Here is a 25,581-nt window from a genome sequence, read left to right as displayed (position 1 = left end):
CCTTTTGTCAAGTCTGTCGGTCCTATTGTTCAAGCTAAATCCATACACAATGACGTCAATGTTTGGCGGCATACCTGAAAATAAAAACAAAAAGGTTATTATTATTTTTGCATAAATTACGCTACCTTATATGTTATTATGAAATTATACAAAACGGAAGCGAGTCTAGGCCGCCCGCCTAGAGAGTGCGAGCCCTAATATTTTTTCTCTCGCGGCCTTCAGGGGAAATTTAATATTCTTCAAAGGAAGAACTTGCCAAAAAAACCCTAGACAAAAAGATGTCTTTCGAGGTTGGGAATGGATCCTGCAAAGATGAAAAAATTTTGACTAGGGTTTTTTTTGGCAAACCCCAAAACTCTAATTTAACAAAATTTTAAATATCTGAAAAACCTGAAATATATGAAAAATTACCTAAGTTTTGAGCTATGAAAAGATTTGACCCGAGCTGACCTCAAAAACTATTTTGAAGAACAAATTTCCAAGAAAAAGATCTACATAGGAAAAGACATCCTTCTAGATCCATACACTGCCAGGTTAGCTATTTCCTGGAAAATTTGCTGGATCTCAAACACTTCAATTCTGATTTACAACTCAACAGCATAAAAACAATTATAAAAAAATATTTAGTGCACATGTTTACTAATTCTGCTTCCATCTGTAATTGTTGTGATGTTAAAGTTTTTAATCATTCGACATGACATCGCGCCTAGCAAAAGGTCTCTCCTTGATATATCCTTGGATGACTAACCTTTGATTGCCCATTGATTGATGAATTTAAGGCAAATTCGCAATCAATGGAATACCTGAAAATTGACATCATTTTTCAGATTTCAGGCCCTTAATTTATCACTACAAATTTCAGACAAAAATGTCATTTTTAGCTGAAAAAAGCTAAAATGTGTCAAAAAAGGCTAAAAATAAGGAAAAATCCTTTTTTAAATGTTTTGTAAAAAATCCTTTTTTAAATGTGCAGTTTTGCTAGAAACCTCAATTTTTCTCAAAATGGTTTCTCAAAAACTTCATTCAAACTGCATCTGAATAGACTGGTAAAGCAATTTTCTGTTTGTGGCATTTTGCAAAAAATGACTTTGGAGTGTTCAAGTATGGAGCCATCAAGAATAATAGTGACCCTAACAAAAGAGTTGATTTGTCAATATTTTTCCAGCAACAGAGCAGGACTTTTATTTTTATTAATTTTATTTATTTATTAAAGGATATACAGTCCAGGCACATTAGGGCCTCTAAACCGGTCTATCTACATAATAATTTCAAAAGTGATCTTGAATCGTAACGTAACAGGTGCTTTATCCATGCCTGAGTCAGTTCTTCTTTAAATGCTTTGATTGACTTAGCATTAACAACATTTTTTGGGAGCTGGTTCCACGCCCTTATGCATCTGTAAGTTCAAGAGATGGTAAGTCAAGTCCAGTTTTCACAGGCGATGCTCGTATGTTAAATTTCGATGGACCTTTGTTGTTGCAGGCCTTTGTACCCCTTCAAGTAGGTTGACGTGCTTATGCAATCTAGGTGACCATACAGATTGAGCATATTGCAGATGAGGTTGAAAAAATGTGGACATAATTCCTCGAAGCCTCTTCTGATCACACAGAGAATTGAGTTTGCTTTCTTGTCCTGTTTCGCTATGTGCTCTTCAAAGGTAATATCAGAGTTGATCAGCACACCTAGATCCTTTTCAAGGGAAACATGTTCAAGTTGGTTTCCATCTAACAAGTATGAGTGAACATGGATGATGTTCTCGAATTTCCCGAGAGTAAGTACATGGCATTTATCTGGATGGAATTTTAAAACCCATTTTCTCGACCAATTTTCCAGTCCATTGATATGTCCTGTTGGATTGTCAAAGAATCCTCGATTGAGTTGATCTCTTTGACCGTCTTTGTATCATCGGCAAATAGGAAAATAGATAAGATGACTGGAGTAACTGTTGATCGGTGACTGATGAAGCGGTATTGTTTATTTGACAATAGCTTTTGATCTTGTAGATAATTATGATGATGATATGCTTCCTAAGAAATGATTCCATCAATTTACAAACAACTGAGGTCAGGCTGACTGGATTTTGAGCACCCTTGTTCTTGTAAATTGGTGTAACGTAAGCCATCTTCCATTCTTTAGGTATGATTCCACACGACAAGGTTTTATTCATTATGATTGCCAAAGGCTCGGCTACGTGGTCGACCAATTCTACCAACATTTTGGGATGAATTTCATTTGGACCAAAGCAAAGGATTTGTTGGTGTCAATCAGTTTTATCAGTTTCTTCATCATCTCCTCTGTGACGAGTAGATCACTAATCTTCTTTTCTGTTCGTGCAGGGAAATCTGGTAATTCACCCTCTGGCTCATCACTAAAGACACTACAAAACTGCTTTTGTAAGTGATGTTTAAGTGGTTGGTTTTTCGGTTTCATTCAGTTCTTTAGCTTAAATAGATAGTAGGCACAATTTCCTACGCATTTCAGGTGTAAGATCTTCAGCAATGCTCACTGCTCACTGCAGAAAACTTTTAAGTTGGTCCAAATGAATTCAACAGCCTTTTTCCAGTCAGAAAGTGAAAAATCTGAAAGAATCTTTTTCAATTTTTCTTAATTTTGTACCTAATAATGCTTTAAAATAAGGGGTTAAAACACCTTTTCAAGTCATTTAGATCAAAAGTTATGGCCAAATGTGTGTCTAACCCTAGATTTCTGCCCACTGTGAGGTGTCTCGTCAGCACCTTGGACTGACTACCAAATTCCCCTCACATGACCTGGGTAGCCCTTGGCGTAGGTTTATTCACTTGCAAAGTGAAGCACTGTAAGTGGGAATCAAACCATGATTTCTCATGCAGAAATCAAAGTTGATGGACCAATATACCAGGTACCTAAGTCAAAATGGCAGCAATATTGTAAAATGTTGAGCATAAACAAACACACTTGACTTGCTTATGGGTGTAACCCTCTGAGGATCCTTGCACCATTTGTTGTGTCTGTGAGCCTCTTCCAAGCAGGGTCCTTTGCCACCCTCTTAGACGTTTGAATCGGGAGATCAAGATCAGCTCGGATTTGATCACGTCAGCATTTTTTTGGTCTTCCAGCTGACTGTTTCTTTGTAAACTCTTGCTTGTATGATTTGTTAACATAGCCAGTATTATGTCAATGAATGATGTGCCCAAACCATATGAGGCGTTTCTGTTTGATTTTCTAAAGTATTGACTTTATGATTCCCAGTCTTCATTGTATCTTGTCGTTGCGAATTCTGTTGAGAATAGTGACTCCATCTCATCTCAAAGCTATTGAGAATTGTTTTTTCTATTTCGTTTAAGGACCATGTCTCGGAAGCATAAATTGTGATAGGGATGAAGAGGGCATTGTATAGCCTAACTTTTTGTGGGAGTGAGATGTCTCTATATCTCCACACATTGGTTTTGAGTCTTCCGAAGGCTTGAGCTACTAGAGCTGTTCTATGAAGTACATCATCAGTAGAATTTGGGATTACACTTCCTAAATTTACAACTATATCGACTTTTTCAATATCTTCACCACTTATTGAGATATCGATGTCATGCATTGTGCCAGATTGTATTGAAAGCTGATTTGAAGTCAATGAAATACAAGTGTAGGTCAAACTTTATGTTCTCTGGCTTTTTCAATTACTTGTCTGGTGATAAAGATTGGGTCAATTGGGTCTAAAACCAAATTGACTTTCCTTTATAAAGTCCTTCGTTTTTCGCTTGATTCTATCCAGTAATACCTGGCTGAAAACCTTGTATTGAAAGGAGTGACACAGCTCTGTAGTTGGCTGGGCTTTTTCGGTGTCCTATATAAGTTTAGAGAGCCTGTGAATCATTTGAACAATATGTTCACCACCAAAACGTATCGCCTCTGCCATTGCTTTGCGGAATTTACATTTTTTAATAGTCTTAAGAATTTCTTCTATTGAAATATAGGTGTTGGTTGTTGGTTTTCCAAGGGTTCCGATATTGCTGTAATGGCATTTTCATCGCATGGGAAGGATTTGTTTGGATTATCCTTGAAATGTTTTTCCCAACAGGTGAGAACTTCATTGAGTTTAGTTCTGAGTACCCCTAATTTGTCCTTTACAGCTGTTGGGGTTGGTTAGGGGCTTGGGGGTTTTAGATTTTCGATTGCGTACAGTTTTGAAGAGGTTATGACTGTTTGCATGCTGAAAGTCATTCTCCAGCTGTATTTCATGAGTTTTTGGCTTTGCAAGCTTTGACTTTGGTTTTGACTTCTTGGTTGATGCAAACGGTATTCATCGTTTATATCTTTATTGTCTGGTTCATTGAGTATCCTTAGTTTTAGGGAGTGTCTGCGTTTACATAATCTTTCGAGGGTGGGTGACATTCCATTAACAAGCTTCTGCGTTCGGTACCCCACAGTATATTTTATTATTGCATCATTGATGATTTGCTTATTTCTAGAATAGAAGTCCTCAATGTCTATTTCGTGATCGGGTAAATTCATGAGTGGTTCGAACTGGCCACCAATGCATATTTCGTACTGTTGTGCTCGCTCTGAGTCAGTGAAAAAATTTTCAACATTAAATTTTCTTGGTACTTGTTCGGCATGCAGTGTTTCTTACTGATAGCTTGAAGTTCAAATTTGGCCATAACTAAAGAGTGATCTGAACTGATGCTTGCTGAATTGTATACTCTACTATGCTTGACATAACGTTTTAATTTTTGCTGGGCGATGATAAAGTCTATTTGGCCACAATGAATTCCATCTAGGTGTATCCAAGTAGGGTGTCTATTGTGATTGTGCTTAATTAGAGTATTTGTGAGGATAAGGTTATGTGTAGCACAGAATTGAATAAGATAGGAGCCTCTGTCATTCATTTCTCCAAAACCGAATTTTCCAGCATTATTAGGCCATACTTCACTTAGGTCCTCACCAACTCTGGCATTGAAATCTCCAAGAAGCATGATTATGAAGTTATGGTTGAGAGGTAATTTATTAATATTGTCTTCCAATTTGTCGAAAAAATCATAGTAAATTTCATCCAGTTTCATCATCGTATGGTGAGTCTGGTGCATAAACTTGAAAAATTGATAGTAGGCCTCGTTTTGTAGTTAATGGTACGCTCATTATTCTTTCAGAGATGAGCTCAAAATCGATCAGTGCTTTAGTTGTCTCTTTATCTAAAATTAAGGCAACGCCTTTACGTTTGATATTTTGCTTATTGCCCAAGTTTAAAACAACACATGACGATTCGACAAAGTTATCATGAATTTCTGTAGTCCAGTGAGTTTCTGACACTCCTATAATCTTAACTTTAAGTCATTTCATTTCATTTTAATAAATTTGTGAGCTTCAATTCTTCATTGAGACGTAGGACGTTCCAGGTCGTAATGCGGTTATTTATTACCAAAATTTGGTCTTCCAAACAGACACAAGATAAAGAATAATCAAATTAGATTTTAAACAATTTTTTAAATTACTGTATGATGGTGTCGGAGTTTTTGAGGATTTCAGTTTTTCAGCCAAAAAGCCATGACATATGTAAAAAAAAATTTATTCTGAAAACTTCCAATAATGTGCATATTTGGTCAAAATTTAAACTTTTATGATGTCATCAAAGTAGCAAAAATCCATGCAAATTGGGGGTTATTGCAAATTACGCATAAATTTCTTAATCAGAAAGATGTTTTCTGATTTTGCCTAGACTGAATCTTATGATATCTACTGATATGCTTCATTTGAGACCAAAATGAGCTTCTAGAAATGATTTATAACGTTGCAAAAATTTTGACCACACCTTAATCCCCCAGAGAAGTAAAGCTTTAATTTGATTGGTTGATGAGAATGTCACAGGAACTAAGCATGAAAAGAGAGGCTACAATCAGGGACAAAATACTTGGCACAAAAGGGAAATTCACCGGGGTGTTTTGAAACCACAATCGATTTGTAAGTGCTCTAAAGTAGGTTCGAAGGGTACAGTTTTAACTCTGAGTTTTAACGCTAGACTTAAGACTTAGGACCTTAGGATCTGAGGATCCAAAAGTTTAAAAATGGTCCAGTAGGGCTTGAAATATAGCCTAGAAACCAATAAATCCCTCCCAGATCGAAATAATCGATGAAATCAAGTTGAGGGCCTGAAATTGGCATTCTCGCTCGAACTTCAATTTTCGAAAAATGGTAAATTAGCCAAAAGTGCAAATATATTATGGCACGGATTGTCTCAGAAACTGAAAAATGCCAAATTCTGCTCAGCGGGGGGTCTAATTTCAAATTTCAAGCAATTTTTCGGGCTCAAAATCCACCTTTCGTCAATTTTAGGGGCTAAAACTTGAAAAAAAGTCAAAATTTTCTGAAATTTTCACCTTTTTGACTTTTCGTAAATTGCATCTTTTCAAAAAGTTAAATATTTCACAAAAAATTGATTTTGACCTAATGAAAATGCCTCAAAATGGTCGGAAAAGGATTATTTTTCACATTTAAGGGGTTTTCTCCTAATTTTAGACCCCCCGCAGAGCAGAAATCGGCATTTTTAATTTTCAAAGACAATCAGGGACAAAATACTTGGCACAAAAGGGAAATTCACCGGGGTGTTTTGAAACCACAATCGATTTGTAAGTGCTCTAAAGTAGGTTCGAAGGGTAGAGTTTTAACTCTGAGTTTTAACGCTAGACTTAAGACTTAGGACCTTAGGATCTGAGGATCCAAAAGTTTAAAAATGGTCCAGTAGGGCTTGAAATATAGCCTAGAAACCAATAAATCCCTCCCAGATCGAAATAATCGATGAAATCAAGTTGAGGGCCTGAAATTGGCATTCTCGCTCGAACTTCAATTTTCGAAAAATGGTAAATTAGCCAAAAGTGCAAATATATTATGGCACGGATTGTAGTTTTGGAAAACAATTTCAAAATAAGATCTGTTTTCCTGTATTCTTGTGTCCATTCAGAAAAAGAAATCAAAATAATCTGACAAAATATGTTGTTTCTGTGTCTGCTTTGCTGGTTATGGGGCTACACTGAATCTGATGATGGTGATGATGTTAAGGCAAATCTTATGTTCATGATGGAGTTCTTGTTGAGACTAAATCACTGGTAAAGGCAAATCAATGGTAAGGGTAAATCTGATGCTCATGATAAAATTTCTGGTGAATCTGACAATGGTTCTGATGATTCTGATGATAGTGGTGATATTTCTGGCAATTCTGATGTTAATGATGCTTGTGGTAACAATGATGGTTCTGGTGAATCTGATGTCTTCAATAAAAGTTCCGGCGAGTCTGATATCGTTGGTGACAATGATAAAGGTGAATCTGAAATTGATGACAATGTTTTGGGTGTGATGATGATGGCTCTGTTGAATCTGATGTTGTTGGTGATGGTTGTAAGCCCCAAATTTTATTTTCTGAAGAACACAGAACACAAGAACAAGATTTGTTCCCTCAATTTTGAATTTTTCTTTAAAAATGGATACAGGAGCACAAGGAACACAAGATATGTTCTCACTATTTTGAGTTTTTCTGACAAGTGAAGGAGCCCAATTTTAGAAAGTCCATCGTCCAGCTTTCCAAATTTGATATTATTATTTTTTCGATTTTGAAAAAAACAGGGTCAGTTGGGAAATAAATTAATTCGGTCTCACCTTACACATCTATGCTATGGTATGCTGTTATCTTTCCTTTATTGTTCGAACATTTTCATCATCATTCAGCATGTTTCTGACTAGCTTTATCAGGTAGATCCATTCAGCATGTTGCTTGTTATCTTCTCTTTTTTGACAAAGGATATAGAGGATCAGATCAGAATTTCTCAACTTAACTCAAACAAATATATGACTAACATTTAGAAAACATCACTTTTTGATTCTAATTGTGTAGTTTCACTTTTATCTTTTCTCCTTCTAGAGCATTGTATAAAAATGTGCAAGCTGCTAGAAATGTTTGGGGACCTCCAGCCCCCCCTTAAAGATGATTTGAATGATTAATCTAGTACCACCCACTTTTGAGCTTAATGCCAATTTAGGTGTTAAAGGGCCCATAAGTTTAGTGACACTCCCAAAGTCGAACCATTTACTTTTACTAACAAATCACATTGAGTATGATTTTTACGATTTTGTCATCTCACACAAAATGTTTGTTTATGTTGAGTTATGCATTTTCTTCAAGGAAATTTACAAGTTAGAATTAATTCTTCGGTAATGTTCATGTATTTGTGACTCACTTTAAACAAATGTTTTGTTAGCTTTTTTTCGATTTTTGTTTACCTTTTTTCTTTTGATATGATATGGACAGGCAAGAAAGAGTCAGCATTTTTTATGACATGCTGACTTTGTTATTGAAATTATAGTTAGAAAAAATAAATATATCGTTTCTTACGGAATGTTTTATTGGCTTAACAAAAACAGCAGGGGTAAATTGATTTTTAGTTTTGAATGAATTATTACACTTATTATTCTCATTTTTTTCTACTTGTGACTTTTTCTCATTTTGTTTGTTGTGTGTAAGTGCCATCCAAGTGAAGTATGTTTCAATCTGGAAAATAAATTTGGTAGATGTATTTTTTGGATAATTTTATATAATCAACCTTGGTTGATTATTTCTGTCATTTGATATTCTTTCAAGAAACAAAGCAATCATAGTATCATCATCATTTTCTAGTAGTTACCATTTTCAATGGGCTCAAATTACAAATGTGGTAAGAACTTATTTTCTGTTCAAAAGAGTGTCAAAGCAACTGTAACAAAAGTTGTTAGTTTGTATTGGAGAAGTGCTCACTTAGCTACAACCTGGATTTTATTTGTCTGAAAACTTCCAGCAAAAGTAATTGTATTACTTAAAAGAGCATGATTTTGAGAATTAGACATCATTATGAAACCCTTTCATTTTTTTGCAATGTCGATTTCTGATAAGAGCTTTGAAAGAAAACTATTTAATACTGTATGTGTAAAGGATTAGTTTTGATATAAAGGTCTTTAAAACAAATCTGTTCAGATTGAACATTCTCGAAAGTGTTGATTGACCTTTTCATAGGTTTGAATTTGTTAATAGCATTAGGAGATTCTTGTGCAGTGTATCTTCTAACATCTTGCTCTCTTTCTTTTTTGCACTCTTTGTATAATGTTATAAAAAGTTTATTGAATACAATTATAAAAAATGATCAGTGCCCTCCACTGATGATGTTTTTGTTTTGTGTAGTGAGTATAATTTTTTTTTAATGAAAATTTCTTAAACTTGTTAAATAACTAACAAAGTGTAAAAAAAATGTATGTAAGTTTTCATTCATTACTTATGTTTTGATTGTAAACTGTACATCATCAGCCTCTGGTGTTACACTCTGATAGCGTTCATTGGTATATAGTAAAGAAAAGAATTATCATGGTGTAAACTTGCTTTAAATTTTATTATCATGATAACATGCATTTTTATAAGAATATGTACATACAAGTCCTTGTAAGTACAAAAGGAATGAATTAATTTTCCCTCTTTTCGCACAAGGAAATTAGTGGCTCATTGAATAGCTTATTAATTGTCTAGAAGAGGATTGTCATGTAAACGAAGTTAGTAATTAATCAAAATGCATTGCTTTTCTTGAATTCAACATCATCAAATGTGAAGTAATCACCTATTAGAAGGAAAGTAATTAAATACACTTTTTTACTACCAATGGTATGTACGAGCTGTACTAGTGAACAAATTAGAACAAATTAGAAAACAAATATTTTGTGTTTTTGCATTTCACAAGTTGGTGTTTCTTAGATTGTCTGCTTTAGGTCTTACTTTAGGCTATTTAATTTTGAGGGTCGTTTTCACTTTGTTATTTTATGGCGATGATGAGATAAAGTAATGTCTGAAAAGAGATACAAAAGATGATTTGACTTTTTTCATTTTTTTGATTGACAATGATTGTGATAGTCGTCATGGAAACTTATGTGTGACTTGCATAAGCACCATACTGTGATCATCAATAAGTGTAAATTCCTTACAAAAAATCGGTTGAAACTTATATAGTGATTTCTCTTCGATATAAGTCGCGAGTAGAAGTATTGTAAAAAAGAGAGTTTTTTTAGTGGTTGTGCTTTTTGTTGAAAAAAGTATCTGTCAATTCAATTTGTGACATGTGTATTATTATATGGTATAAATTTGTTTGACAATTAATTGATTAGATAGCCTAATAGTTATATGTTGTAATAGAAAGATATAGCTTTTAGTTTTTTGTGATTTCTCTTATCATTATATTGATATCATCATCATCTTCATTAATATCATCTTTCTTTTTCCACTTATTTAACACCCTGAATAAACATCCCTTTTAATGAAAGTGTTACTTTTTTGCAATCTTATCTTAATCACAAAGAATGAGATACAAAACCTTGTTGCAACCTTACTGAGATAATGCAATAGATTCTTTATAATTTCTCAAAAGTAAGTGTTAATTCCAATAAAATTTAGCAATTTAGTAATTGTTCTTGAGTGAATTTGGTGAAGGTGTTATGCTAAAAATATCACTGGACTTAAAAGTAAAAGGAGGGGGAGAAAAAAAGGAAGCACAAAATCGTGATAAGCAGTAGTCCCTTATGATATTTTTTATGTTTTTTTCCAACTTTTTTTTTCAAAAACTTACTTTGTTTTCGGTCTATTTCTATGAGATGTCTTTTATTGTTTTGAATTGAAAGGAAAAATAGAAATCAATTTTCAAGGTTCACTTTCTCTGCTTTCAAGATTCCTTTCTTTCTATTTTTTTTTCATTTTTCTTTTTTTCTTCATTTTTTTTCAATCTAAAGAGATAAAGTTTAAGCAGCTGGACCTGGCCCCTTTCTCAACAGTATTCTGTGTTTATTACATTCTGTTTTACATAGGGTCTCATCATTCCTCCTTTTATTTGATATTCTACCAATAAACTACTATTGAGTTACTCAAAGTCATGAAAAGGGGGTATGTAATTTATCTTTCAACATTTTTTACTATAATATACTATGTTGTTTTTTTTGTATTATTTATGCACGAATCATGATGATGATGATGATGATAATTATGTTGTTTAGAAGAAAGAGAGAAAGATAGATTGAGAAATTTATTCCAGATATATCTTTATAAATATATAACAAGAGGGATATGATATTTAATGAAAGAACATAAATTTAGAAAAATTCTATCAAAATCTTTTAACTTTAGTTGATGAATGTTAATGATTTTCTTTTTCTCTTATTTCATTACTAGTGTTGTTTTTTCTTTTTCTTCTTCCCTAATTTTTCTTCACTTGCAATCAATGGTGGCAATTAAAATGAATTTATACTTTTTTATGTCTCTTTGTTTCTCTATAGTTCCTTGTAGAGATCCCCAAGTTTGTTTTCTGCTCCTTTCTCGATTTCGATTGCACGAAAAAAAGGAAGAGGAAAATGGTAATGCCCACATATAAAAATGATTGATGAAATATGAAGTAATCAAAGTGAGAAGTAGTAGTGAAGTGTTTCATCATATTTATAAGTTGATGAAATATTACTACTACTATACCTTTTTTTACTATCACTTTTCATACTTATTTTCATTACTGGTTTTGCATAACATTTATAACACTTGAGTTCTAGTACTGGGAGAAGGGATTTTAATGAATTATGCAAACTATTTGAATGAATTGCCCCTTTTCTTCTTCATTTTTTTTCATCAAGACAACATCATCCATGTTTGAAAAAAAAAGGAGGAAATAAATTATAGCCATCTTCAGTCTTGTTTATACTATTTATTAAAGAAGTGAGATCTATCAAGTGTGATGGAATCAGATTGTTAGTTTGATGATATTTATTAAGATTAAGAATTGATACGTAGTATATGTAGTATATGTAGTAACAAAAAGCATTTAATCTATCACTTTTGATGGACTCTAATTTCACCTCTAGATTTTGTTCACTAATTATTGATACTTGTAATTTTATCAATTTATTGTTTTGTTTGTTTTCACAGAAGCCTCGATACTATTCTTCATACTCACGAAGTGGTTTTCAAGTACGTTTTCCTAACATCATTAAAATGTGATTCAGTTTATAAAACAGGCTTTAAACCTGTTTAAACTACTTGTTTTTGAAGTGATGAAGAGAGTATTTGTGCAGCTGATTGTGCATGTTACTTTTTAAATAAATCAGTTTCTTTCCTCGAGATTTGTTTACGATTTTTACCCTGCTTTATTTACCACTCTGACAATTTATATTCGTAGTGTGTTTTTACTAATGGAACAAAATTAATTATTCAATACCATTCCATAAGATATAATTCTTTATGACTTTTTTTGTAAACTTTGATTCCTTTCATTCAACTTTCAGTTTTTCTTTCCTCCCTCTGTAATGTACTATTTTTATAGTATAAGATATATAGTGGTATTCTGGTACGATATTGGTCCCCCTCCTATCGTTTTGGAGACTTCATCAGAATTTAATCTAAATATTGTTGAAGCTAGCTCTCTTTTGCACAAGCTGGGCCAGCTACTTAAGTCTCTCCAGATGGAGATTGATGACTCTTTTATAATAATGACGAAAAAAAGCTTCCAGTTATCAAAAAATCATCAATTTATTCATGGGGATGTGGTTTATCAATTTTCAAATAACGTAAAAAAAAAGTGATACTCGATTTTCATTGAAAACATTTATAGTGTTTCGAAATTTGTTATATTCATACGAATCTGACTGGCTTTGGGCTTGACGAAGATCTCTTTTATTTTATATTGATATTGATGATAACGATTACTAAATTTCCCTTAAATCCAACTCAGTGGTAACTTTAACTTCATTTCAGCTTTTAGAAAGCCATCTCAACTCTTAAAAAAAATATATTTCTTGAAATGATTTTGCGACAATTCTGATATTGTGGTTGGTTGGTTAGAGTCAATTGGAGAATTTGGATTTCATGCGAACATTACTAATAGCAATACCATGAACATTAATACTGGTGGAGGATTTAACAATACAGGTGGTCTCGGTGTAGCCAACATCCCACCACAGGTCCCACAACAAATGCAACAAGTTCAACAACAACAGCAACCTATTCAACAGCAAGTCACAGGTAGGTTCTTTGTCCAAAAGTGCAGTAGAATGGAGAATGAGGTTAAAGATTTATAGCAATATTTCTAGAGTGGAACAAATTTATTTAAGAAATATAAAAAAAATCCATAACTGGGGAAGATGTCATGAGGATCATGACATTTCCTAATGACTCATCTCCTAGATTTCAAGCTCTTTCCAGCCTTTTGTTCATCAGTTTTAAAGGACTTTGCTTATTTTCGAGCAGCTCCAATTTGGAAGTCCTTCTGCTAATCTGTAGGATTGACAATGATAACCTATAGTTTGATATTCACTACAGTGTAAAACATATGCAGGGTTAAACTAACTTTTAATCTCGAATGGTGGAAATTACAGATTTCATAGCAGTGCCTAGTATATTCTTGTTCAAGAAATTGATTGAAAATTTCACGCCAGTATGGAAATTGCAGATCTCGATTTTTTACATAGGAGATCTTCCCATATTTTTCGAATCAATGTAAATCATATTGGACTTGCTGAGAAAGCTCTCTTAATGATTCTGGACTGATTAACGTTGTTTTGAATTGCGTCAGCATTTTGAAACGTGCAGTGATTTACAGGTTTTTTAAATCTGCTTGTGTCAGCAAGATTTAGGTTTTTAATAAATGTACATACAAGTTCAAACTTGTTATCTTATTTTCTCTCTTACATTTTAGAGATTTTGGTTAACACTTTGATTGTTTCATGTTTGTTGTGTGTAATAGATCTAGTATCGACCTCATTAGCGATTCGCTAGAATGCTAATGACTTGCATAAATAAGTATCAAGCACACAAACATATTGTTTCCTTGTAAAGTAATAAAAAATATATGATGTAGGTAATAGAGAACTACTTATAATGCTGAACTTTTAAACAACACTATACAAAATGAAGTAATCAAGTTTAATTAAGTGACGTTTTGTGTGATTAACAACAAAATAAAGAGAGTAGTTTCTTTTCTTTATAATAAAAGAAAAGTAAGATGAATGAGGGTGAGATGACATTTCTGTTAATTGACAACTTGTCAAATTGATGTATCAGCTTTTGATGCTTTTACTGCTTTGGGTAGTTGACTGTTATTTTTTTTCTCTTGACAATGTGTACATTATTTTGTTTGTTAAGTACCCTTACTTCAAAGAAGAACTATTTGCTTTCCTTTCTTACAAATCTAGGAGTATTAAATTACAGACAAGCAACCTTCACTCTTAGATTTTTTTCTGCTGCAAGCCTATTTATATTAATGGAGAAGAGAGATATTTTAAAGAGCATTATATCAATTGGCTCATTATGATTTTTTAAATCTTGTTTTGTAGATTTTTATGCACAGTGGTTTTAATTATATTATCAGTCATATTATACTGTCGGGACATATGATGTTTATTTCTAAGAATTGATGGATTTGGGAAGACCTGCATTCCTCGTATATAACTTTGAAGGACCTCCATTTTGAGCTTCGGGGTACATAAAACACATAATTAGATCGTTAACCATTGATCTTTCAGTATGCTATATCAAGTTTGGTTTTATTTTTCCAAGTGAAAACTCACTTTTAAGTTCTATCTACATCTTGTTATTTTAGATAATATGCAATTAAATATGGAGCAGCATATACAACAGACTAATTCTCGCTTACAAATTATACAACGTGATCTAAACAATGCTGCCACTTTCCAAAGTGCTGCCAGAGAACTGTTGGATTGGTGTGGTGATGCCAGAGCTTTTCAACAATCATACGAACCCAATCTCATGAATTGCCTTACCGTAAGTCTTGTATACTTGTATAATCTGATCTATACTGAAGCCTTAAAGTTTGGTCAATGAAAACTAGAATCTTTTTATGTACAGTTTTCTATACGATTGCCTTGAAGATCCTTTTTCTTAAAAAAACGAAGAAAACTTGTATGGAAAATAACATAACAGATATTATTTTGATCGTGTGAAAAAGAGTAACCTGGAACTGCTGGAAACTTGAGTTTGAAAGTTTCACACATTTGAAAGGTGTTAATCAATCCAGATAACATATAGCGAAGATTGTTATTGATCTAAATCATGAATGACGAAAACGATATCTTTAAGCCTCTTTTAATTGATCCTGCGTCATAAAGATTATCTTTTTCTTTGTTTTCTCTCGTTTCGATAATTTCAATCATTGTACACCCAAGTGAGCCCCGTTTTGGAGTTTATCGTTTTAGCAGCGATTTTTATTCTGGAAGCACCGCAGCGAAAACAGACATTGTGACGTCACGAGTGACCTATCTTTAAATTTCCTTAAGTGGGGATTCATATTAATTGTCGATTGAAAGTATATTTTTAAATTTCTACGTTTGGTTCGAAAAAAGTGCAAAATATTTTTACGTTTTTAGGTTGTAAGCAAAGTTGCATCAATGCAAGGCTATGATTTACGTTTGGGTATGTATCAGTCAATCCTCCAAATGAAAATCGAAAATTTATAAAGCTTTATTTTTGACAATCAAAGAAATTTGAACTAAATTAAGCATTATACGTATTATTTACACTATATAGTAGGATATTCAAATCTTTCGGATCTTTCATCCAACAGTATTCCCTAGTTCAAACTACCGAAAAAAGTATTGTACACATCCGTCAAACACTTGTTATTTTCGCTTTCGTACTGTTGCTTTCATATTATCGGAAACAATACATTAAATAATTATACGCCATTACTTTTTGTCTTGTTTGTAGGTTACCGCCTTCTTGCTGTGTGTTCTGCTCACAAAGAAAAGCTGTCACAAAAATCCTCTAGTAAGCCATTCTTTGGTTTGGAAGGATTTTAAAAATCCTAACTATATGCTCAGACCTGTCAAATCTAATGATAGAAGATCGTTCAAAGCTTACGCTTATTTGCATGTACGGTTATCCTGGGCGGCATTGATAAACTGGGTGGCAAAATTGGGTCATTTAATAATTAACTCCTTTAGAAGTCAATAATTAACTCCTTTAGAAGACGTCTATCGTACAATACGCATCTTGGCTTGGCTGTATTCTTTTTTCTGAAATTCATTAAAAAAAATTTCTACGCTTTTCTTAGCCATATTAACTCAATGGTCCGAAGAGCTTGGTCGCTTGTTACTATTACGTCATCAAAATGAAAGCAACGGCAAACCAAACTTCAACGCCAATCAAATGAAACCGATGCCTGCACCAATGGCTAGAGGGTTAGTTTCAAATCCACTATCTTGTAAATTGCTTAGTTTTTATTTCCAGAAATTTCATGATCCAATACAATAGGATTACCTTTTTCTCAAATTCGTAGTTCTGAATAGTTATGTATTCGCATTCATTATTGAACCATATGTGTGATCTAGTTATATTTTTTTCGACAGGCTGTTTTTATTGTCTTGTTTGTAAGAATATTCTGAATGAAACTTTTTAAAACTCTTTTCCATTTTTGACATAACGAGGCTGTATTTTACTGTCCTGCCGTTTTTGAATATTATATTCTTATCAGAAAAATTTTGAGTTAAATTTTTTTTCATTGGGTAATTTCATTATAGGGACAGTACTATTGCATGGCAACCAAACAGTCAACAACAACAGCAGACCAATGTATCAGTCACTGTCTCATCTGTATGGGGAGTCTCCTCTACCCCCTCCGTCAATCAACCCATGAATACAGGAAATGCGGGTGGAGGGGGAGGCGGTATGAACCAACAGGGCGGTCAAACTTTTGATCAAAGTGGTGGAAATAACCAACAGATGAAAAACATGAATAACCAACCAGGTACATCAGAATTGTTTGAAAGTCTACAGTATTACAGTTTTCTGTTGTAATAAAACCATTTTGAATACAAAAGTTTAGGAAACATTACCGTAAACAAACATTACGTACCTAAAAATCCATTCCTTCAAGTCTTCTAAAATTTCAAATTAAAGCCTGTACAAAAGACAAAGCAGTAATATTTGAGAATTTCTTTTCATCTGTAGGCTTCAACAATTCGAACAATGGAGGTGGTGTACAGCGCAATGACATGAACGTAGTCAGTAACGTCATGTTACAACGCCAAGGATCCAACGTTCAAATCAACCAACAAACCAACGTCAATGCAAATAACCAAGGTTCGTAAAATGTTAGAATTCCTTGTTTGTATAAGCCTTTTACATTGAAAGCAACGGCTTAGGTATTGAATTGTGGTGTAAGTTTCCGAAAGTTGGTGTGATTTTTACCGCATGAAAATACAAAATGTCCGTGTTATTGTCACTTTAATTTTAAGGAAGGTGTGTTATTTTATTTAATCCTTTAAACTTCTAGGTAGTACTAGCTTTTCAACACAATTCACACAAAGTGGACCGCAGAACCAAAACAACGTTTCCGGTCCTTTCCCCGCGGCTGCCGCTGCTGCTGCAGCAGTTGCGGCAGCAGCGGCCACAGCAACCGCTACAGCGACTGCTACAGCGACGCTTCAGATGCAAGAGCAGCCACAGCCCGACCAAATGAACAGAGGAGGTAAGATTAATTCGTAAAGACTTTTTAGCAACGGGGATAGTTCTCTTTATTGTATGCTTTGACTTTGACAATGATTCCTAACATTACAGCATAAATGGGAGATCTGTAACAGTCAGTACTAACTGGCATGGAGATATGGCATTAGCCTTATATGTTTGACAACGGTATAAAGTAATAATATCTCAAGTTTGAAGACTCGTTACTTAAACTCCATTCCCTTTCAAACTTGACTTTTTTGTTCGTTCAGATATGATGGATAATCAACAACAACAGTATCAGATCCAAGGGCAGACAAACGTACAAACGGGGCGCGGTATGATCAATAATACGATCAATGGAAGTATGAATAGACAGATGTTCAATAAACCAATGGGCTATATGATGAACAACCCAAATAATATGACCCAATACATGACATCGCAACAGCGAAATTTCATGAATCAAGGTACAGAGACGAGACTCTGAATCACCATTGTATTGCCCTTGTATTTCCTAATGCCGAATCTTGTTAGCCAAAATTTCATTTGTTTCTTATAACTATAAGATTTCAAGCTATTTCTTAGACTGCAAAAAAATAATTATTTGTGTTTCCAACCGTTTAAATTTTAATTAATAGAATACAATTAACTAATGTAAATACAATTCGGAAATAAATACTGGTTGACTAAGTGGTCAATTAATACTAGACGGGCAAATATACACTCAATGAAAAACCCAAAAAATGTAGACCAAACGATAGACCTGCAAAATACCTGAAAAGACCATGAAGAACTTTTTAAATCGAATCCCAAATCTTACTTCTTTCTCCTTTATTTCCAACAGGAATGAACCGAAACATGATGAGTCGCTTTCAAGGTCCACAACTAAAGCGACCGCCAATGATGGGAGGTTACGGTAATAATATGATGACAAGCCCAATGACGCCCGACCCGCCCAACGGTCAGTTTAGTCCATACGGACCACCCGGTGGCATGAACAGATCTGGACCAGGATTTCCACCGCAGTATCAGCAGCCGCCTCCCGGGTACAACGGAAATAATTTCAATGCAAACATGGGCGGAGCAAATATGGGTGGGATGGGCGGTATGAATATGGGGATGAATAATAGTATGGGAATGAGTGGAAATAATAGTATGGGAATGGGATCAAACATGGGGCTACCACCGCAATATAATAATAACATGAACAATACAATGGGGAACAACATGATGCAACAGCCACAACAGCCACAACAACCACAACAACAGGTTTTTAATCAGCAACAGCAAATGCAACAGGGCGGCCAACCCACTCCTAACAACCTACAACAACCGAACAACCAAGCACAACGAACTCCGCAACTGTTACAACAACAACGTTTGCAACAACAACGACTTCAACAACAAACTATGAACAATCAACAAAATGTGGTTAACCCTCAACAACAACAACAGCAACAACAACAACAACAACCACCGAACCAACAAGTTGGAAGTCCACAACAAGCATTGACTAATCAAGAGAGACCGAGTACACTTCAATATCAACCAAACCCGACCACTGGCGGACCTAGAACACCGAACCCACCTGCTGCATCCCCTTTAAATCGGTAAGCTTTTCTACTGATTTTGAGATTTCTCCACGTGTTAGCGTATTCATTCTCTTTTCTTTACATCCAAAGCGGGCAAAGATCTTCTATGTTTGTCTACTAAACGTCACAATTTTCTTCACTACCCTTCGCATAAACTTACTTTAAACTTCCAATGAACAACCTTTTTCTTCAGAATGGCAGTGGACGGCGCCACCACCCCAATCAACCCGAACGCCCGCTCCACAACGCCACGACAAGACATAAAGGACGTCAAACCTCAAATTGCCGGTGAAGCACAGAAGCTGAAAAGTTTGAATCGCGCACCGAGTACCGGTCCTTCGCCACCCGACGTCAAGCCTAACATCTCGCAAATTAGTATGTGCCTTCTTTCAAAAATTTATATATTGCTATGTCTGGAAAAATTGCCCTAGATGCTGATAAAATCTTTTTTGGTAGTGCACTGATTATTCCATACTTTAAGGAACTAATTTTTGCCGGAATTTATTTTTTTATATAAAATGCGTCATAAATTCTTCAAATAAGTTCCGTTAAAAAAATGTCCGAATCATTACCTCACGCGGGAAAGTTTTCGTACTGTTTTAAACATTACGCCGCACATTTTTAAACATATATCTTTCTTTTTTTAATAGAAACGGAGAAAGAGTGTTTACGGCTGACGTTTAGCGTAGCGAACGGGATCGTTCTTCCACCCTTTCGACTTCAACACAATTTGGCTGTCAGCAATCACGCCTTTTCACTGAAACCACAAATCTATCAAACTCTCATGAACAGGTGATTAGTATTACTTATCCTGTTTGTTTTGTTCTTCTGTTTATTTACATTATTTGTTTATTTGTTTGTTTGTGGCGTTATTGGGCCAAAAGTTCACGCCTCAGGCTGTTCCTTGCACTATTTCACAAATGTAGTTTTAACTGAATAAGCTGAATCGCTCAAAAGGTTTAAACAAAGCTGAAAGGGGTGTTTACAAAATGACATTTACTTTTACGAGTTTTTAATAATACATAATGATTTAAACAATTAATCATAAACTTTGACCGTCGTTACGCAATTAACGTCACTCAAAAAAAATTTTGATTTGTCCCTTAATCTCATCTTAAGAAAAGAAAAGATTTGTAACGTTTGGTTTTCGAAAAAAAGTTATAAGTTATTCTCTCTCTCTTTTTGTCAAGTGATCTGATTTCCTTCTCTTGAAGTGAGCGGATATTATGAATTAAACTCTAGTACTGACCACAAGAGTTTACAGTCAAATAGCAGGATATCACTTTTCTGTTTGTCCTCTTTTTTTTGAAACTTTTATCGATCAAGGCTTACATCATATTTCTGAGTCGAGTCGTGTTCACACAACCTCAGTTATTAAATTCTTCGAATTCGTTTCACTACTATGGTGTAAATCAAATTTTGATTGCAATGACCTCCTATCGATAGAATAACGTGATTTGTTTTTAAATTAGCCAATCATCATTCACAGGGCAAACCTCCTCAAAATATATATTTTTGATAATGTTTGGCTTAACTTGACCTTATTTACCCCCACATTATTGATATCCTAAGAAATAGATAATATGTTGGGAAATCATGTTAAATCAAGAAACTCGGTTGAATATAATGCTACTTAATATTAAAACCAGGTTTAACATGCTTAAAAAATGTTTATTTCCGAAACGAATCCTTCCAAATAGAGAAAGGGAACTAACGGAACTAACAAAAAATGACAAATGAGTTTTGGATACCTGTCATCACAAGTAAAGGATGATTGAAATTTGATCACTATCTTACTCACAAGACCATCCACTGACTTTCTATCCCACTTTTTTTGATGAAAGCAGATTAAAAGTGATAAAGCTCTAAAACGATTTGTTTTCGATAACAACATTTTGCAATATGATACTTAATTCTCCTATTAGAAGTTCGACTGTTTGTCTTTTTCAAAAATTCCTCGTTTCTCTAAACTAAGCAAACTAACTAACCCTAGCATTAACGTTTTATGATCTCGTTTCCATATTTTGAACGTTCTTTATCTTCCCAAGATCACTTTTTTTGCAGCAATCGTTCCCCTTTATTAGACTAAGACTCGATAACCTTGAATATAGTCGATATTTTACGTGAATGGCAAAGTAATCTAGGACTTTTAGACAGTGTTTTTATTTTTTCACGGGTCCACGGCCAGCAAGATCGGCTATATACGAACTAAACATGAAATAAACGGAACATTGGAAAGCTTTAGGCGTTGACCTCTCCGACATCGTTCCTTGCAGCGATAATTATCCCAGGAATTGTGTTTCATCTTTTTTACCATTGTGTCTTACTCTTTTTCTTAGGCCTGACCTTGAACTACAGTTCAAATGCTATCACCATGAGGACAAAACAATGACAACCAATTGGCCACAAACAGTCAGTGTCAGTGTCAACAACACACCACTCAACTTGGAACGAGGTGACTCGAAAACCTCACACAAACCACTTCTTCTTAAGGATGTTTGCAAAGCTGGCCGGAATACCATACAAATTAACGTTCTCGCTTGCTGTTGTGTAAGTCTTGAACCATGTTACCGCGTTTAGAACCCATTATGCTCGAAACTATGAATTGACGCAATTCCCACCATTACAACCAGCTGTAATCTTAAAGGGACTTTGGGGGAATTGCTTAAGTTCTTGTTCATTGAACCTCTTGAATATCACTCTTTAGTACTCTCTCTCTGGCTCTTTGCAATATACCATCGTTCTTGGCATTCCCCTATGTCCGGTGCAGTTAACCAGAGATCATTTCTATTTCTTGCTTCATTATAATTATATTCAATGCCCAAAGTCGGTTATAGTCAAAGAAAAAAACTAATTATTCTTTCACGTGTTTTTCAGTCTCATCTTTTCGTTCTTCAATTGGTTCATCGTCCCTCCGTCAACTCAGTTCTTCAAGGCTTGCTCAAGAAACGCTTGCTTCCTGCTGAACATTGCATGAAAAAGAGTAAGTATTCACCATCCTTGGAGCTGGAAAAACGGATGTTGAAAAAATAAACTAATAACAAAAGTTCTTGGAAATAATCTCCTAGACGGGACTCCTTTTAAGATCTAGTTTATACGGTCGGCTTTCTATATGTGGCGTTAAAAGTAAGAAAACTATCCAGAAGAGACCGTCTAAACTAAGGCTAAACTGCATTGCTTTATAAAAATGATAAAACTAAATGTTTTTGATCCATTCTCAGTTAAAATCAACTTCAAGTCATCTGCGACCAACTCGAACACGCCAGGTATGGACGATGGTATCGAGCAAACTGCAGTCAAAGTCTCTTTAAAATGTCCAATCACGTATCGATGTATCACCATCCCAGCGCGCGGCCACGACTGCAAACACATACAGTGCTTCGATTTGGAATCTTACTTAAAATTGAATGTCGATAAAGGTTCATGGAAATGTCCTGTATGCTCGTAAGCTCATTTTTATCTCATGGGAAAAGATATAAAGCTTTAATGGATTGAACGCAAACCAGATATTCTTTAGCCTTTCTTTAGACTCTTTGGACTTTGTCCCTATATCAGACATAATTAGACAGTAAAAAATATGGTTACAGTGATAATTACATGTCAATTAAATCTTGAAACGAGTTGAATCAGATTGCGAAATCTAAGTAATGAACGACCTTTTGTTTCTTTCTCTCGTTCTTTAACCTTATCCCCGCAGGTGCCTTAATTTAGGATGGAACTTTACTGATAAGTTTTTTCGAACCCTCTCTCTCATATAGTGACTTTAAACTTCAATCTTTAACATTCTTGCCTAACTTTCATCATACCAGTTTGTCATGCTTCTCTGTCCACTTCTATGGAATTTACTCTTTTCAACTGCTACATTATTGACTGCGGGTCCTGTGTCCTTTCTGATTTGTTACGGTTTCTGCATACAGCTTAAGAATTCACCATGTACGAGATTTACTAATTAGTGGATTGTTTTTTTATTTAGTAAAAACGCAATACTCGAAGGATTAGAGGTGGATCAATATTTATGGCAGATTATCACCACGCTAATGAAGTAAGCCACATTTTCACCACAAGCTAATTGCCCTTCCAAATTTTTCTTTTCTTTCTTTTTAATGATCCTTCTCTCATTAAAACGCTTCATTTTTTTCTTTCTTCTACTTGAGTTTGCTTTTTTATAAGAACAGTTTGGGTGTATTGGTACTTATAAATTAGGTTTACCCCTGATTTTTTAATCTACCAAGTTTGTCTGAATCTTTATTGAGTGTCATGTATGAGAAACAATTTTCAATCCACCTCTTCAGGACGGACGTAGAAGAAGTGACGATCGACTCAAGCGCCTCCTGGAAGCCTGTTTCAACGCCCATCAAACAAGAAATCAAATCGGAAGATGACTCGATGAGTTGTTCCGGAACACCCGGTCCTCCTCCCAAACGACTTCGCTCTGTAGACAGCGCCATCGCTTCACCTATGTCAATCACAAACCCATCAACGCCTGGCTCATACAAGCCGCCAACGCCGGCTGCGCGGCCATGTACGCCGAGCTCGACACCGGGTCCGAAAACACCTCAACCTCAAGCGAATCCGTCAATAATGACAAGCTCAAACAACGACAGTAAATTCAGGGTGCCTTCACCTGCCATGCATCCTGCGTCGTCACAACCTCAACTACTTCGACAACAAAGTCAATCCATGACTTCACCTAGCCCTGTGACGTGTAATCTAACGGCCGCACAAGGTAATTTCAATCCTCACTTCAATTCAAACTTTGTCTATTTTATCATTTTAGAAATGAAACTTTTAGAAGTAAAACTTGACGCGCGTGTCGCAGACTGATTCCTTGGTTTCGCGGTTTCCGCATGTGGAAATGACAAAGGTAAATATTTTCTTTCGATCTTTCGATCTTTCTTCGTATTTGTTTGTAAATTCCGTTCTTGTCTCTATTTTAGGAGGACCACCAACGTTAATGCGATCACCAGACGCCCCTCTGCCCCAGTCCATACCACCAACTTCATCGCCGCCCACCATTTCCACTTCGTCCGCTCTCACCTCGCAAAACAGTGAATCTGCAAACGCCCGAACGCCCACGACGACGAGTGGTAGTTCTAACAACGCGGTGCATGATTGGTCGAATACGGACTTCATCGATAGCATGTTCAATGCTGCAAAGGAAGCGGGCGAAGTGAACGAAGGTGAAGGGGAAGGTGAAACGCTCGACGTAAGTTCACTTTTAGTCATTTCTTTTAATCCTCCAAAATCATATCAATAGCAAAACATAGAAAATTCAGGCCCTTTTGTAAAATCCTAAGTAGAATCCTTATTGTCTTAAGTTTTGCACTTTTTGCCATAAATGTGGAAACTCATCTCGAGGAGATTAAAGGCTCTGACCATAGTCAAAAGATGAAAAATTGGTCAAAAGCCATTATTTTCAAGATTTTGAGATAAAGAAACTTTTACAAAGATTTTCCAAAAATCTACGTATGCGGATTTGGGTGTTATCCACGAAATTAAGTCCCGATTGAAATTTTGTAAGGTCTTATCCGCGAAATATTTTTGAGAAAAAGTTCGAAAAATATCAAATGACTACTTAAAATGTTTATTGGCGTCAAAGAAGCGCTGGTAATGCGTATTTCGACAACCAACATGCATAATTTGACGTAAAAAGGCACAAAATAGTGAAAATACTGTCTCCCTATGGTGCCATCCGCGAAATTAAGTCCACACGAAAAATTTATCCAATTAAAGTAACTGGAATTCCCGATGAGGTGGATACAACCTTTATCTTTGCTAAAAACTTTTCATTTCGTTTGGACAGGTACTACCGGACAATTTGGACGAACGGGAACTTTTATCGTATCTTGGGCCACCGGACGAAGAATTTATCATGAGTATGTTCGACGGTATAAACAATTCTGCACAAAACACTCCAACCTCTAATAACCAAACCAATAGTAGTAACGACTTTGTATAATAAAATTGAAAATGAAAAACACACAAGAAATTAGTTTAAATAGAAAAAACCCAATTGATGTTAATAGTTTTACATTTGGAAGAATGCCGGACAGTCTTCAACGACGGACAACCAAGCAATCAAGTTTTGTGGCTATACTGAAAGGGAATAGAATGTTTTATTTTGTTATGTATAAAAAGTAGAACCCTGATCCAAAAGAGCACCTTGTTGCAGTGTTGGTGGAAAATCAGATGGAATCTGAACGATGCGACGGAAATCGTATTCCAATGAAGACTTTCCTGTTGAGCAAAATAAGGCTTCAAAACATGTATATTTCAAAGCAGTTGTGTAAGATATAATTTTTAGAAGAAAAAAAGGATTTAATAGTCGCTCATATATGATGGTACCTCACTCAATGACTTATAAGGTCAAGTTTTTATTTTATTTTGGGTGCCAGTTGGTTGGGAGAGATATAGGTACCTTTTACTTTCATGCTAGACAGTATAAAAGAAAACTTTTTATAATAGATATTTTAAATTATTTTTGCCTTTCCTCAACCCATCTGTTACTATCTATATACGAACCTT

The 25,581-nt window shown here is 34.9% G+C and overlaps 1 protein-coding gene across 1 annotated transcript; it reads left to right on the top strand.

The window, feature by feature from the left end:
* Positions 1-12,755: 12,755 nt before the first annotated feature.
* LOC136818231 (zinc finger MIZ domain-containing protein 1-like) lies at positions 12,756-25,390 on the top strand. The gene is made up of 19 exons (XM_067074600.1): positions 12,756-13,024; positions 14,601-14,782; positions 15,385-15,430; positions 15,725-15,784; positions 16,071-16,197; positions 16,537-16,763; positions 16,967-17,098; positions 17,292-17,486; positions 17,734-17,931; positions 18,309-19,074; positions 19,250-19,431; positions 19,707-19,848; positions 21,396-21,606; positions 21,934-22,039; positions 22,278-22,500; positions 23,030-23,098; positions 23,349-23,782; positions 23,994-24,262; positions 24,860-25,390. The coding sequence occupies exons 1-19, from the start codon at positions 12,895-12,897 to the stop codon at positions 25,013-25,015; spliced, it is 3,855 nt and encodes a 1,284-aa protein (XP_066930701.1). The 5' UTR covers positions 12,756-12,894; the 3' UTR covers positions 25,016-25,390.
* Positions 25,391-25,581: the final 191 nt, after the last annotated feature.

This window comes from Clytia hemisphaerica, unplaced genomic scaffold (genome assembly GCF_902728285.1).
Source record: "Clytia hemisphaerica strain Z4C2 unplaced genomic scaffold, Clytia hemisphaerica genome assembly, whole genome shotgun sequence".
Classification (NCBI taxonomy): Eukaryota; Metazoa; Cnidaria; class Hydrozoa; order Leptothecata; family Clytiidae; genus Clytia; species Clytia hemisphaerica.
The sequence above is the reverse complement of the archived record's forward strand: the minus strand, read 5'-3'. Positions and strand labels throughout refer to the sequence as shown.

Bases quoted from the DNA above. Each gene is read 5' to 3' on its own strand.
- LOC136818231 (XM_067074600.1), top strand. From the start codon at position 12,895: ATGAACATTAATACTGGTGGAGGATTTAACAATACAGGTGGTCTCGGT. The intron at 16,764-16,966 runs GTACATCAGAAT...TTTCATCTGTAG, and splicing joins AAACATGAATAACCAACCAG to GCTTCAACAATTCGAACAAT. The intron at 23,099-23,348 runs GTAAGCCACATT...CCACCTCTTCAG, and splicing joins ATTATCACCACGCTAATGAA to GACGGACGTAGAAGAAGTGA.